General features: G+C 34.9%; 1 protein-coding gene across 2 annotated transcripts in view; it reads left to right on the top strand.

Annotated features, from left to right (window-relative positions):
• The window catches only part of PIGN (phosphatidylinositol glycan anchor biosynthesis class N), a 229,230-nt gene that overhangs the window by 31,780 nt on the left and 182,982 nt on the right, over positions 1-14,468 (top strand). For both annotated transcript variants that reach the window (XM_020995757.2, XM_078153336.1), the window contains exons 2-4: positions 9,740-9,972; positions 13,250-13,371; positions 14,129-14,227. In XM_020995757.2, coding sequence (XP_020851416.1) covers positions 9,746-9,972; positions 13,250-13,371; positions 14,129-14,227 — 448 coding nt within the window. In that variant the 5' untranslated portion in view covers positions 9,740-9,745. The remainder of the gene's footprint in view (positions 1-9,739; positions 9,973-13,249; positions 13,372-14,128; positions 14,228-14,468) is intronic.

Genomic DNA, 14,468 nt, shown 5'->3' with positions numbered 1-14,468 from the left:
TGGTCTGATGGTGAGTGAAGTGAGCAGAACCAAGAGGACTTTGTACACAATAACAGCCATTATGCAATGACTAATATTTTAAACTGAACCCTTCTCAGCATTATGAGGATCTAAGACATTGCCAGAGGCCTCGGGATGGAAAATGCTGTCCACATCCAAAGAAAGAACTATGGAAGTCGAATCGCTATCACTTATTTTTACCTTCTGTTGAGTTTTGTTTCATCTTTCTGATGGTTCCTCCTATTGGTTTTAAGTTTTGCTTACAACTTCACTAATGTGAAAATATGTTTAATGGTATGTAAATGTAAAGCCTATATCGGGGAGTGGGGGGGAGGAAGGGGAGAAAAATTTTTAACTCAAAAGCATATGGAAGTGATTATTGATAAATCAAAATAAATTAATAAAATAAAAAAAAGAACAAAAAGAAAACCCAGGAGAGAGAGAGTGAGATTCTCCAAGAGGAGGGGGTAGCCAAAACTTTCGGGTCCTGCAGAGATGTTAGGGAGAATAAAGCCATTTCCCATGCATTTATTTATTTTCTAACTTATATTTATAATATTTTTGTTCATGTCTCATTCACCCCTAGTAGAGTGTAAACTTCCCAAATTCAGAAACTGTCATTTCATTTCTGTGTCTTTGTTCGTTTAGCACTTAGATGACACTTAAATGCTGTTGAATTAAACAGAAATGGAAGGGAAATTTGTAATAATTAAATAATTTCAATTTTAATCTTTTTTATATTACACAGCAACAAAAAGTGTTTTTAATATTTGAAAATGTGCTATTTCCATGCATTGGTCTGTCAGAAAAGCCAGAAGAACAATCTGCTTCCATGTTAAATGTTGCTCCTGAATCTCTTTCTGTCTAGGCCCTCAGAGGTTTCTCAATACTTAGGGGAAAACTGTATATAGATACTGCTGCTTTATATAGCTGTGGTTAAAAGTTATGGAGATACCTGTTTGACCTTGGTTAAATCATTGACGCTCTTGAGGCCTCAGTTTCTTCATCTGCAAAGTAGCTAGATAATGGTATGTATGGTATGTCTATATTTTTAATTTACTTCTATGTGTGTATATTTCATGCTTTAGAAACTGTTTGGGATTTGTGTCTGTTTCTCCAGCACATAGCATAGTGCCTGGAACAGATTAGTCACTTAGTAAATGCATATTGATGAATAGATTAATTAACTTGGTTCTCCTATTAAAAAAATGGAAGTTATAGAGAATGGATTTGCTAAGCGTATATAGTGTGAGTATCTCTTGGCATATGAATGTAGGGTATTATATTCATTAAGCTACATTCTAGTCACTTCTCTCTTCCTACACCTTTTCAAACATTCATCATTCAGCAAGCATTTATTTAGCACCTGCTGTATTCCAGACACTCTACTAGATGCTTGGGATCCAAATACAAAAATAAACTAAACATTCCCCACTTTCACTCAGTCACGTCTCAGGTCCTGCTTTAGTTATTTTCCTTCATTATAAGTAAGCCCTGTTCCTGGGCAAAAATTAGCCCCACCAAAGTGCCTCTAATCCATGGATTCCAAGTCCTTTGTACTTTATCTTTGGCAGCCATAATATCTTGTTGTCCTCTTTCCCTCTCTTCATTCTACTTCAACTCAGATAACTAGTCATCATTTCCTAATATGTGTCCACATCTGCTAAACAAGAGTGAGGGATTGAACACACTACCTCTCATAGCTTCCCTTAAACCAGGAGCATTGTCAGTTTTTGTATCTTCATTAGTCCTGAACCAGAATTTGCCCATGTCCTATCTCATGCTGACCAAGAGCCAGTTTAACCCTATGTTCACCTTACTGCTTGATCCTGTCAAGAGATGTCATTGTTTTAGAAAACCCTAGGATATGGAGAATTAGCTTTCTGCTCAGCAGAAACAGTGACCAGTTACATTCCAGGTAACTGCATGGGTAAGAATTGCTAAGATTTATCTAACTTTTTTTTTTAGGCAATTGGGGTTAAGTGACTTGCCCAGGGTCACACAGCTAGTAAGTGTCAAGTGTTTGGCCTGAAGCTAGATTTGAACTCAGGTCCTCCTGACTTCAGGGCCAGTGCTGTATTCACTATGCCACCTAGCTGCCCCCTATCTAACATTTTCAAAAGCCTAACTTGATTGTATATGGTTTAGTACCTACCAAACCTTCAGATATTCAGCACAACTGAAGTTGACTATGGCAGCCTATTGAGGTGGAGAAATCATGAATTTTTTAAAAAACCTGTTTTTTTTTGTTCTGTTAGAGTGGATGAGGGACATTGGGAGGCAAAGTTATGCAAGTTAGCATGGTGAATCAAAAGTGCATTCTATGAGCAGTGAAAAAGCTTTAATTACCTATGGGACAGTGAAATATCCAAGTGTAGGCTATCTTTGGCAAAAAAAAATGAGGAATTTTATGATGGAACAAAAGGCACAAAAACTCCATTTTGTCAGGTTAAATTAAGTTATATGTGGCAGTACATTGCTGAAAAATGTACCTGTCATGCAGTAGAATGACAAGTAATCCATTTTATTTTATTCTATATAAATTCCTTTCTAAGGCCACTGCTGCTTACTGGAAATGACTTACTGGGAGATCCTTTTAATTTTGCACAGTAACTGACATCCTAGTTAATGCCATATGTGTTATTAGCGAAGGCCGCTGATATTCCAGTATTTCTTTGTTAATATTATCCCCTAAACTTTGAAAGTATATGATAATGGTACCATATCCTGGTAAAATGAATGATTTCATTCCCCTCTCACTATATCCTTCCCCTGTGTATATTGTGTCATTCATTATAAGTTCCTTGTTGTTTTTAGTTTAACAGCAAAATATCACTGTATTTGTTTTTTGAAGGTTTTTTTTTAAGCTCTCTTTTTGGTTCTTAAATGAAAACAGCATGACCACATGGAGCACTTTGAGATTCAAATGTCAATGAAATTGGGTTAGATGTAATGGCTTTAGGGATATAACTTGGCATTTAGTTTTGCTATTCATTTTGAAAGACTATTCAAGAATATTAGCTTGTAGGTTTAGGTCTTGCTTTAGGCACATCAATTTATTGAAAAATTTATTGTCCTCTGAATGCAAAAACCACGTCTATCAACTAGTTTTAGCAATAGTAGAACTCTCTGGTGAGAGAGGAATATTATATTTTATCCACATTATAAAGCAGAAAATAGTAAATGCTGATTTATAGCAGTTTGAGTGAGTTAGTACAAATCCATTGCCACTACTGGGAAAAAAACCAACAACTTAAAAGATAATGTTCTATTCGTAGATGGCTTTTTCTTTCCTACGATGGCACATTAAAATCACTTTTAAAAACTAAAGCCCAGTTTCTGCTATTTCAGGAACTTCTCTATAATTCTGTCTTTGTTGTGTGACTTCTTTATAGGTGCTAGTGATTTAACATTGAAGTCACTTTGGTAAAGTAATAAATATGTCCTTTTAAATGGGCTTTAACTTATTGCTGAATTCTACACCATGTTTAGAGTAGTTTAGTGAGAATTCAATACATATATATATATATATTTTTTTGTTGTTGTTGTTGTTGTTGTTGTTGTTGTTGTTGTTGTTGTTGTTGTGGGAACCTAGTTCAGTCCTTTAATAATATAGGAGAAACTGAGAGTCACAGAAATTGAGACTTGTCCAAAGATTACACAGTAGCCAACGTCACCATTGGGTTTTAAACTGAGACTCTTTGATGCCTGATGCAGCATTTTAAAATTTCTACTGCAGTGTGATATTGGGAACTATGATATTATTTTATGGAAGTTTCTTCCACTATTTGATATATTACATGCATGACTCTAACAAGCTCCTTTGCCTCTTGTTCAGTCTTTTTTTTCCCTCTTTTTTAAAATTAATTTATTTTGATTTATCAACAATCACTTCCATGTGCTTTTGAGTTTAAAAATTTTCTCCCCCTTCCTCCCCACCACTCTCCCCAAGACGGCGCACAATCTGATATAGGCTATACATATACATCCTGTTAAACATATTTTCACATTAGTGATGTTGTAAGTAAGAATTAGAACCAATAAGAGGAATCACCTGAAAGAGGAAACAAAACATAGCAGAAGAAAAAAAGTAGCAAATAGTATGCTTCCATCTGCATTCAAACTCCATAGTTCTTTCTTTGGAAGTGGATAGCATTTTCCATCATGAGGCCTTTGGAGATGTCTTAGATCCTTGTATTGCTGGGAAGGGTTAAGTTTATCAATATTAGTCATCGCACAATGTGGCTGTTATTGTGTACAATGTTCTCTTGGTTCTGCTCACTTCACTCAGCATCAGACCATATAGGACTTTCCAGGTTTTTCTGAAGTCAGCCTGTTCATCATTTCTTATAGCACAATAGTATTCCATTACATTCATATAGCACAACTTGCTCAGCCATTCCCCAATTGATGGGCATCCTCTCAATTTCCAGTTCTTGGCCACCACAAAAAGAGCTGCTATGAATATTTTTGTACATGTGAGTCCTTTTCCCATTTGTATGATCCTTTTGGGATATAGCCCTAGGAGTGGTATTGCTGGGTCAATGGGTATGCACATTTTTATAGCCCTTTGGGCAAGGTTCCAAAACCAAAATGGTTAGATCATTTCACAACTCCACCAACATTTATCATTTTCTTATTTTGTCGTATTGGCCAATCTGATAGGTATGATATGGTACCACAGAGTTGTTTTGATTTGCATTTCTCTAATCAATAGTGATTTTGAGCATTTTTTCATGTAACTATAGATAGCTTTAATTTCTTCATCCAGGAACTGCCTGTTCATATCCTTTGACTATTTATCAGTTGGGGAAAGACTTGTATTCTTATAAATTTGATTTAATTCTCTACATATTTTAGCAATGAGGCCCTTATCGGAGACACTGGTTGTAAAAATTCTTTCCCAATTTTCTACCTTCCTTCTAATCTTAGTTGCATCGGCTTTGTTTGTGCAAAAACTTTTCAATTTAATGTAATCAAAGTTATCCATTTTGCTTTTCATAATGTTCTCTTTCTCCTGTTTGGTCATGAATTCTTCTGTTCTTCATAAATTTGATAGGTAAACTGTTCCTTGCTCTCCCACTTTGCTTATAGTATCAGCCTTTATATCTAAGTTATGAACCTATTCTGACTTTATTTTGGTATGTAGTATGAGATTTTGATCAATGCCTAGTTTCTGCCATACTCTTTTCCAGTTTTCCCAGCAGTTTTTGTCAAAGAGTGGGTTCTTATCCCAGAAGCTGGGGTCTTTGGGTTTATCAAATAATAGCTTACTTACAGTCATTGACTACTGTGTCTTGCATACTTAACCTATTCCAAGGCTCCACCACTCTATTTCTTAGCCAGTACTAAGCAATTTTGATGATTGCTGCTTTATAATACAATTTAAGATCTGGAATGGCTAGTCTACCTTCATGTTTAGAAGGGGATTTGTGTGTGATTTAAAATATGGTAAAGAAATGAAGGGTATCTTCAGAGTAAAGAATCTTCTTTGAGAAATTCTCTCTGGAGTGGCTAGTCTACCTTCATGTTTAGAAGGGGATTTGTGTGTGATTTAAAATATGGTAAAGAAATGAAGGGTATCTTCAGAGTAAAGAATCTTCTTTGAGAAATTCTCTCTTTTAATACCTTCCTCATTTTCCCACCAGCTTCTATTCTGTTTTAACTTAGGCCTAATGACTCATTTTTTTCCCTTTGGGTTATCTTATAAGCCAAATGAAAAATATACATATACATTAGGATACAGCTTCAATAATTTTCTAGTAGCAGCACTGAAAAATCTGTCCTTAGGAATATGTAGGCCTTCCATTTTAGATGGTACTCAGGTTTAAAAGAGACCTGTACAGCTTACTTTTGCATGAATGCCATAGCAGGTGGAGTGAGGATTTTGGTCTGTTTCCCAAATAGGTTGCAGTAGTATAATATTGTTTATTTTTTTAATATCTTGTGGGATTTGTTTGATTCCAGTGGACTCATGCTTCTGATAAGTCTCATGTTCATATTCTCTCTCTCTCTCTCTCTCTCTCTCTCTCTCTCTCTCTCTCTCTCTCTCTCTCTCTCTCTCTCTCTCTCTCTCCATCGCTTTTTTGATGGTCAGTCTCCGGCTCAGTAAGAATTAAATCACTGAGAAGCCACTTAGTAAGACTGCCTCTTTTTGCAGATTAATAATCTGAAGCTTAAAGAGATTAAATGTTTTGCCCACTATCACACAGATATGTTTATAGTTGTATTTTCCTTTATTTTTTCTGTTCTAGGCAAGAAATATTTGACTATATTTGTCAGTTTTGTTATTGTTGATTTTGCCTTCTTTCTTTCTTCTGAAGACACTGACAACCACCTGGTGCAGGCCTTCTTTATCTCAGGACTGAACTATTGCAATGACCTTATAGTTAGTCTCCCTGCCACAAATCTCTCCTTACTGCAATCCATTCTTCATTCATCTATCAAATCAGTCTCCCTAAGGCACAGGTCTGATCTCCAGGATCAAATATAAAACCCTCAGTTTGGCGTTTGAAGCTCCTCATCACTTGGTGCCTTCCTATCTTTCCAGTTTTCTTGCATGTTACTCCCCTCCAAGTACTCTGCCATACAATGGCGCTGACCCCCTTACTATTCTTCTTACAGGATGCTGCATTTTCTCATTTTGTGTATTTTCCCTGATTGTCCTCTAAGGCTGAAGTGCTCTCCCTCTTCAGGTCTGCCTCCTGTTGTCACTGGCTTATTTCAAATCTCAGCTCAAATCCCACCTTCTGAAAGCAACCTTCCCTAGTCCTCCTTAATGTCAGTGCTGTCCCTCTGAGGTTACCTCCAATTTGTCTAGTATGTATCTTGTTTGTACATAGTTGTTGGTGTGTTGTCTTTTCCTCATCGAATGAAGTACTGTTTGTAAAGCACTCAGTACAGTGCTTGGCACAGAGTAGGTAATATCTACATTCAGATTCTCTTCCTTTCCCTTTCGATCGTGAGTTCCTTGAGGGCAGGAACTGTTTTTGTCTTTCTTTGTATCCTCAGTGCTTTGCAGCACCTGACACATAGTAGTCTCTTAATAAATACCTATTGACTTTCTACTCTAGTGAAGCAAGCCAAGTTGTATATTTTTAAAATCCCTATTTGGGAGATAACACCAAAAACAAATGACAGTTCTATAGTTTGCAAAGTATCCTTATATAGAGTGTAATATGTTGCTTGGTACTCTGGTACTTTTGGTATGATTTTATTGGCATGGTTATTCTCTTCACTGATGTAGTTGGTAAACCCATCCACATTCTGTCATCCTGTATGGTCTAAATTTTCCTGTGAATTCTCTCTAGTGGAGAACTCAAGGGAGGTCTTCCTGTTATTCTTATTTGTTAGGGATACCATTATTCTATTCTTTCCCTTCATGTGTTGTTCTTGATTTGACTACTGCAGTATTGCTTTGCATTATTATTTCATTTTCCATGCACATGAATTTTATTTTTTCAACTAGGCCTTACCTTCCATGAGGCTAGGGACCATATCTTCTTTTTATTCTCATTGTACCTAATACAAAGTTTCTACAGGGTAGGTACTTGTCGATATTTATCAAATGAATGAATGAATTCAGTCTTATGCTTATTTGATGGAGATTTAGGATTCTAAAGACAAATGTTCCCTTATTGACAACATTTTCCTGTTGTACAGATAGAGGATAAAAGCTAATTTCTTCATGTGACTCAGCTAAATCATTGGACTGGACTATAAATTTCCTTTCTAATATTGTCTCCCTGATGATAACATTTGATAAATGTAATTTAAACCTGCCAGAGCTCTCAGGGATTGATTTGCAGAGATCAAAAAAAAAATCATGGCAGTAACAACAAAAAAACCCTTAGTCTACAAACATTTTTGTAATTTCTTCAGTTTTTATCTGTCATTGAATATATACAGCAAGAAGTGTGCTAGCAGTGCAATGGATAATGTTAATTGTATTTTCTTTTTATTTTTCTTTGCAAGTTTTATTTGCTTGAAGCCTGATTTATTTTCTGTCTGTCTTAATTCTTTGCTGGGAACTTGATCCATAAACAGTTTAAGTTTATTGAGACTAATTTATTGTTTCTATTCACTTATATTTACTTTTGTGTTATATGTAGATACTTTTCTGTGTTTTTTTAAAAAAAAGTGTTAGTTTCTTTTCTATAACATGACCATGTAGGGTATTTTTAGCCTCAGTTCTTTTTAAAATTATATAAAGCAGGACTTTTTAAACTTTTTACACTTATGACCCCTTCAGCATTTCTGAAACTATGGGTCACGACCAAACTGGCATCATTACTATCCAGAGCAGCCCAAGAGATTCAGTGAAGAAAAATATCATAATGAAAAATTAAATGATGATGGGCACGCACACATATCAACTTTGATGTCTTTGTTATGTAACGTGGGTTCACACCAGCTACCCAATTGTTTTAAATTGACTGTAACTTAGAAGTTGTTGGCTCCTTATTGGGCTGTTGAAAGCACCCAACAGTGTATGGCCCCTAATCAATTTCCATTCCTTCCAAGTGTAGTACATGCAAAATAATCAGTACCTGTTTGTATTATTTTTTTAAACTATAAATAATTTTGTAGTAGTATTAGTAAGTCATAGCTATTCGTAGTTAGAACTCTGGTGGTAAGAGAAACTTCTACAAATCCAGTTCAAATACCAAACCCAGAACAAGAGGGAATGAAAATATGACAGTAGTGTTGTCCCATTTGGCTAGGGATTTCCCCAGACACTCAAGGGGTTCATTACCAGATTTGTGTAAATGGGGCCCCATCACTTTGCCAAAATAACTTGGGCAAGTAGAAGCAAAATTGTAGATTTCAAAACAAAACTCTTGAATTTCAGATTGGAAGATGTGGTCAACTGAAACAGTCTTCCCCTAGGGCTGAATTTTTCTTTTCTGAGCAAAAAATTTTGAGCTAAATAATTTATTAACAATGTAATCAGCAATAATCCAGACATAAATAATTATTTGTTATAATAGAAGATTACAGTCAAAGTCACTTCAACCATCACTGCAAATAACTTTTGAAAATACAGTCCCATCATTCATTTTACTTAGAATACCAGGTAAGGTGTCTTCTCAGGAATTCTCTTTGTACTCAGTGCAGTATGATGGTTAAAACAATTCCATCAGGAAAGAAGTTCTCTATATCTTATTTTTCTCTCTTTTCCAGGTTCTCTCATGTCATTACTCTTAACAGTTTCTCCAGATTCTCTCCTTATAAAATTCTCTTTATAATCTTTCTTCATAATATAAAATTTAAGTAGTTCTAAGAAAGTTTTTCCTCATTTTTCTTTTCTACAGTTTCCTTCAAACTTTCTAATTCTCTTTTCTTTTATCTCTCAAAAACTTCCAGCCCAATTGCCAACTCCTCAGCCTTCCATCTGGCATTTAAATCTATGGTAACAGTGATTGTAAGAGAAACTACTGAAACTGGTGTTACAATAAGGCATGTATCATTTTAAAGTATAAGTTTTGTCAGCATTTGGTTATTTGGCTGTACCTCTCTCCCTCCTCAGATCATTTTCTGTATCTCGTCTCAGTTGATGCATAAACTCCTTGAGGGGAAGGACAATCTCATTTTAGTCCTTGTGACCCCAGCATCTAGCATATCTTGCCCATTAATAATCAGTTAGTAAATATTGGTTGAATTAAACCTAAGTATGATGTTCATATAATTGTTTTTAAGACTGATACACATTTTCTTTTTTCTTTTTCTTCTCTTTCAGATAACCATGAATCTATTGCTATTTTTTATTTTGGGATTGCTTGTTCACTTTGTGTTCTTTGTGTCCATCTTTGACATTTACTTTACTTCTCCCCTGGTACATGGTATGACTCCTCAAATTACTCCTCTGCTGCCTCCAGCTAGAAGATTAGTGTTATTTGTTGCTGATGGCCTTCGGGCAGATTCCCTCTATGAATTAGATGAAAATGGAACTTCGAGAGCACCATTTATCAGGTAAGAGATTTGACTAAAATGAAACCTTTTCATGAAGTTTGCCTACAGCACAAATAAACAGTTAAAGATCACATAGCTATTCTTATGTGGGTATAAGAGGTAATAAGGATAGGGATTGGATACAAGATATTGGCATTTCATTATAGATTGATCTGATTTTCAGAAGATATTCTTTTCTTCTGATTACTTTGCCTATGATTTAAGCATGTTGTTCTTCCAGGTGAATTTTGGCTACATGACTCAAACTGAAACATTTTCCTGGATTTTCAGGTATAGGAAGGTTTAAAGGATCTGCCAACCTCACTTTTAGGTTACTCCTCAGCCTGCTAATTCACTTGTTCCCATATTTCATCTTATAACACCAAGCTCTGGAGTAACGAAGAGTTTATGTTTGAATACTTTCTTTTTTAATTAATGCAGTTTTAATCTGTTATTAATCAGTTGTCTAAAACTTCTTTGCCAGCTCATTAAATATTATTTAAAATAAACTGGAGATACCATTTCTCATCTCTCTCTGTGTTAAATTCCTTAATCACCTGTGATTAAATAAGTATTAAATTATTAAATATACAGTTTACTAACAACCGAACTTAATAATAAGGATATAAATAATCGTAATATTTTGTCCATTAGAAAAATCATATCCCGATGTACCTCAAACTCTTACTATAATAGCAGATGATTTCTCTTCACTTCTGGAAACACAATTTCACTTTTAAATTCACTTAAGAAATGGATTAAAGTATCTCTAGAATTCTCTTCATATTTTTCCTTAAGAATTAAATTCAGTCTTTTAGGAAATGTCATATTAGTTTTTTTTCCTTGTCTTCTTTTTAGCCTTCAGAAGAAGCAATCTCTTCAGCTTCTGTCAAGCTATTCTGCTTAATAATCTCTTTCAAGACTTCTCATAAAATTTTCTTTATAATGTTTCTTCATAAACTAACAGTTGACTGTTCTTACAAGAAAGAAAATTTTTCTTACTTTCTTTTTCACTTTTTCCATGTTTAGCCCATAGAACTTCATAAATCGAAAACCTGTACTCTGGCCAACTCCATAGGGAGACCTACCTCATAAATGACAATTATAACTACGTTCCCTTCTCCCTACCCAACCTCTAGCACAAACTGCCTTTTCCTGGAGCATTCCATTTGGCTCTTAAAGCTATGATAAAGGTGTCTATACCTTCTGTGAAAGTTATTGAAACATGTGTTACGTCCATATATAAGCTGATATAATAAATATTCTACTAATTACCAAATTTTGTTTTTTTTTAAAAGAATAATAACACTTATAGAATATCTACTTTGTGCCTGTGCTAAGTGATTTGTAAATATTATCTCATTTTCATTCTTGCAAGAACTCTGGGAAGTAGGTGCTATTATTATCCCTATTTTACAGTAGAGAAAACTGAAGCAAACAGAAGTTAAGGGACTCACCCAAGGTCACAAAGCTAGTAAGCATGTGATAAAAAAAAGATAAAATTTAAAGTAAGACTTAAAGAAATATAAACACTCTTAACCCCCCCCCCCAAAATTCACAATTCCATGGGACATGTGTTGCAACTGCATTTATTATAAGAGAAATGAATATGCATGTGGAACTCTATGCCCAGTACTAAGGAGTTCAGGTTCCAGACAGAAGCCTTGCATATTTATGAGTCTCAGTAAGGGTGGGGAGGTGGGGAGGGCAATTCCCTCCTAACTGGGAGTGGCATGGGAGGAGGACTGGAGCAGTACTAGTGGGGAAAGGATTAATCCCCTCCTAAAGAAGAGGAGAATGGTTAAAAAAAAAAAGGGAGGGGGAACATGAGTAAGTAAATTGGCAAAAGCAGCATTCATTTTCCTTGGAAACTGGTCTGCTTATCTACCAGGATCCCATCTACACAAATAGTTTCTCCGTCTGGTGCAGACTGACTAGCCCCTGTCTTGTGGCAGGTTTGACACTCAAGGGCACAGAGGGAGTTTACCTAGGGGTGAAAATAACAAATTATGTCAGCTCTGGAGGGCTTCATCCTTGACTAGTTCAGGGCTTCCTGCATATTCTGGGTCCAGTATGGCAACTCAAGAAGATAGGTTAAGTTGGCTTCAGGGCAACAACATTTGTGTGCCTTCCTCATTAAGTTATCATCCTTGGTTAATCTATCTCTGGTTTTATTTTGCTTTAAGAGAAACTTTTGTAGTGGTTGTGGTTGTTCTTTTTGTAATTAGTAGGTAGCTTCTTTGCAAATCTTTTTTATTGACCAATCCAACTTCTCTCTTGGCTTTTAAAACTCAAGCATATTTAAAAGTTTTCATAACTTCCTTAAAATTATTAACTACTCCAATAGGCTCTAACTGCCTACTGAGCCAGCTTATTTAGAATGTTGTATTTTTTTTCCTTTTCTTTTAAATTAAAAAAAAATTCTCAGAATAGTTTTTAAACAGATACTCCAGTTTCTCTACAGCAGTCGTGGTTTATAAAAATATAACTTAAATACTTTGTTATTTTTGTTATATGTTTTTCCATGTCTCATGGAACTGTGATTTTTTTTTTTGGTAACAGTGTTTATACTTCTTTAAGTCTTACTCTAAGTTTTATCTTTTTTATCATATGCTTATTAGCTTTGTGACTTTGGGTAAGTCTCTTAACCTTCCTTTGAAAAATCACAAGAAGATTGCCATCACCCTTATTGCAAGAAGAATTATTCTCATTCCATGTATCTTAGAGTTATTTAAGTTTTTAAAACACTGTAGTAATCCCTGGGGGGCTGCTACTATGTTGGCTAAAAGATGGGAAGGATTAAGTTTTATTTGAAAGAACACAGGATTTATAGGCAGGAGACCCACATTTTGGTTATGCGCATTGTCTCAAATTCCATTAAACAGTTATAAATGACCTTAAGGTACAATCAGAAAGTGAACACTTAGAAGGTAAGCTTGAGAAGCCCGAAATTATTTAGAATAGATTATTTAAATGATTATGCATTGATTTTTTAACAATTGCTTGCTAGTAGGTTGCTCTTTGTCCTTTGTTCTTGAAGAGAACCATGACATCAGGGAGGTGATGCCATGACATGCAAGTGAATTGTATTTAAGTGAGGGAGGGCTGTGCAAAGTCATCAGCCTCACTTTCTCCTCTGGAGCCATCTGGGTCCAATGGCCAGATATAGATCAGGAGAACTGGAAATGTCCCAGGATGCCAAAAATTTAACATTTTCTAAATACCCAAAAGATTAAATCAACTTGTTTTATTTTTTCTATATGTAATACTTCTAATTATACATTTACTATTATTTTAGGAATATAATACTGCATAAAGGTAGCTGGGGTATTTCTCATACTCGTGTACCCACTGAATCCAGGCCAGGACACGTGGCACTGATAGCTGGTTTTTATGAAGATGTCAGTGCAGTTGCCAAAGGTATATCTCTTCAGACAATTTTTAAAAATTTACCTCTTTTGCATTGAACTCAGAGAATATTTGTTGAATATTGTGCTAAGCCCCAAAATTAAACATTAGTTTTGGAATTCATGCTCAAATATTTCAAAAGATTTGTGATTTCATCATTGTGGGAATTTCTTCCACACATGCATGTTGCAACTCTTGTATAATTTAGGAGATAGGTTCATATATTGCTATAACCAAAAAGGAATGACCACCTAAAGATCAATCTTCTGGTGAAAAGTGCTCCTAACTTAACTAAGTTGGTTCTCAGAAGATGTTTTCTATTCCTTCATATCATGATTGTGTATTGTAGTGATCACAGTAATTTCATATAACAAGAAATAAATGAAATTCATTTCTAAAGAATTTCTTGTTATAAAATCTCATTAATTTGTTTTTAACTTGATCCATTCCCAGAAACATATAAATCATTAATTTCGGCCTTTTTCCTTCTAGAAGAACAACGTCACTATGATTAGCACATTTCTAAAACATCTCTGCTAAAAAGTTTTAGTTCTCATTATATGCAAATTTTCAATGCTGCATTGTCTTAGTTCTTTCCTTCTAGTCTTCAGAAGTGATTCTATGTATTAATGAAAGCTAAAAGAGCTTTTATATTTCCTCTTACTTCCTACCCCTAACAGTCCTTACTATAATTTATAATAGAGTTTACTTGAGTTATGTGTCCGTATTGTTCATTGTTGTCTTTTTTTTTATTTATAATTGCTTGTAGGGTGGAAGGAGAATCCTGTGGAATTTGATTCTCTTTTCAACGAAAGCAAATATACTTGGAGCTGGGGAAGCCCAGATATTTTACCTATGTTTGCTAAAGGTAAGAGTGTTTACTGTAATTTATTGTTTATTTCAGAGGTAAATAAACAATATAATAATTGTTTTGATTCATGTATTTAAATTTGGAAGCTCCTTGAATACTGGCACTCATTAGTCATTGTCTTTGTTTCCTGGGTGTATAATACAGTGCTTTGCATATAATAGGTGATTAATAAGTATTTCTTGAATTGATTTTTCTATATCATAGACAAACCTATTGTTAGCCTCTCTATTAATTCTTT

The sequence above is a fragment of the Phascolarctos cinereus genome, unplaced genomic scaffold (genome assembly GCF_003287225.1).
Source record: "Phascolarctos cinereus isolate Bilbo 61053 unplaced genomic scaffold, phaCin_HiC Scaffold_4;HRSCAF=312, whole genome shotgun sequence".
NCBI classification, from domain to species: domain Eukaryota; kingdom Metazoa; phylum Chordata; class Mammalia; order Diprotodontia; family Phascolarctidae; genus Phascolarctos; species Phascolarctos cinereus.
This window is presented reverse-complemented; position numbering and strand designations above follow the sequence as displayed.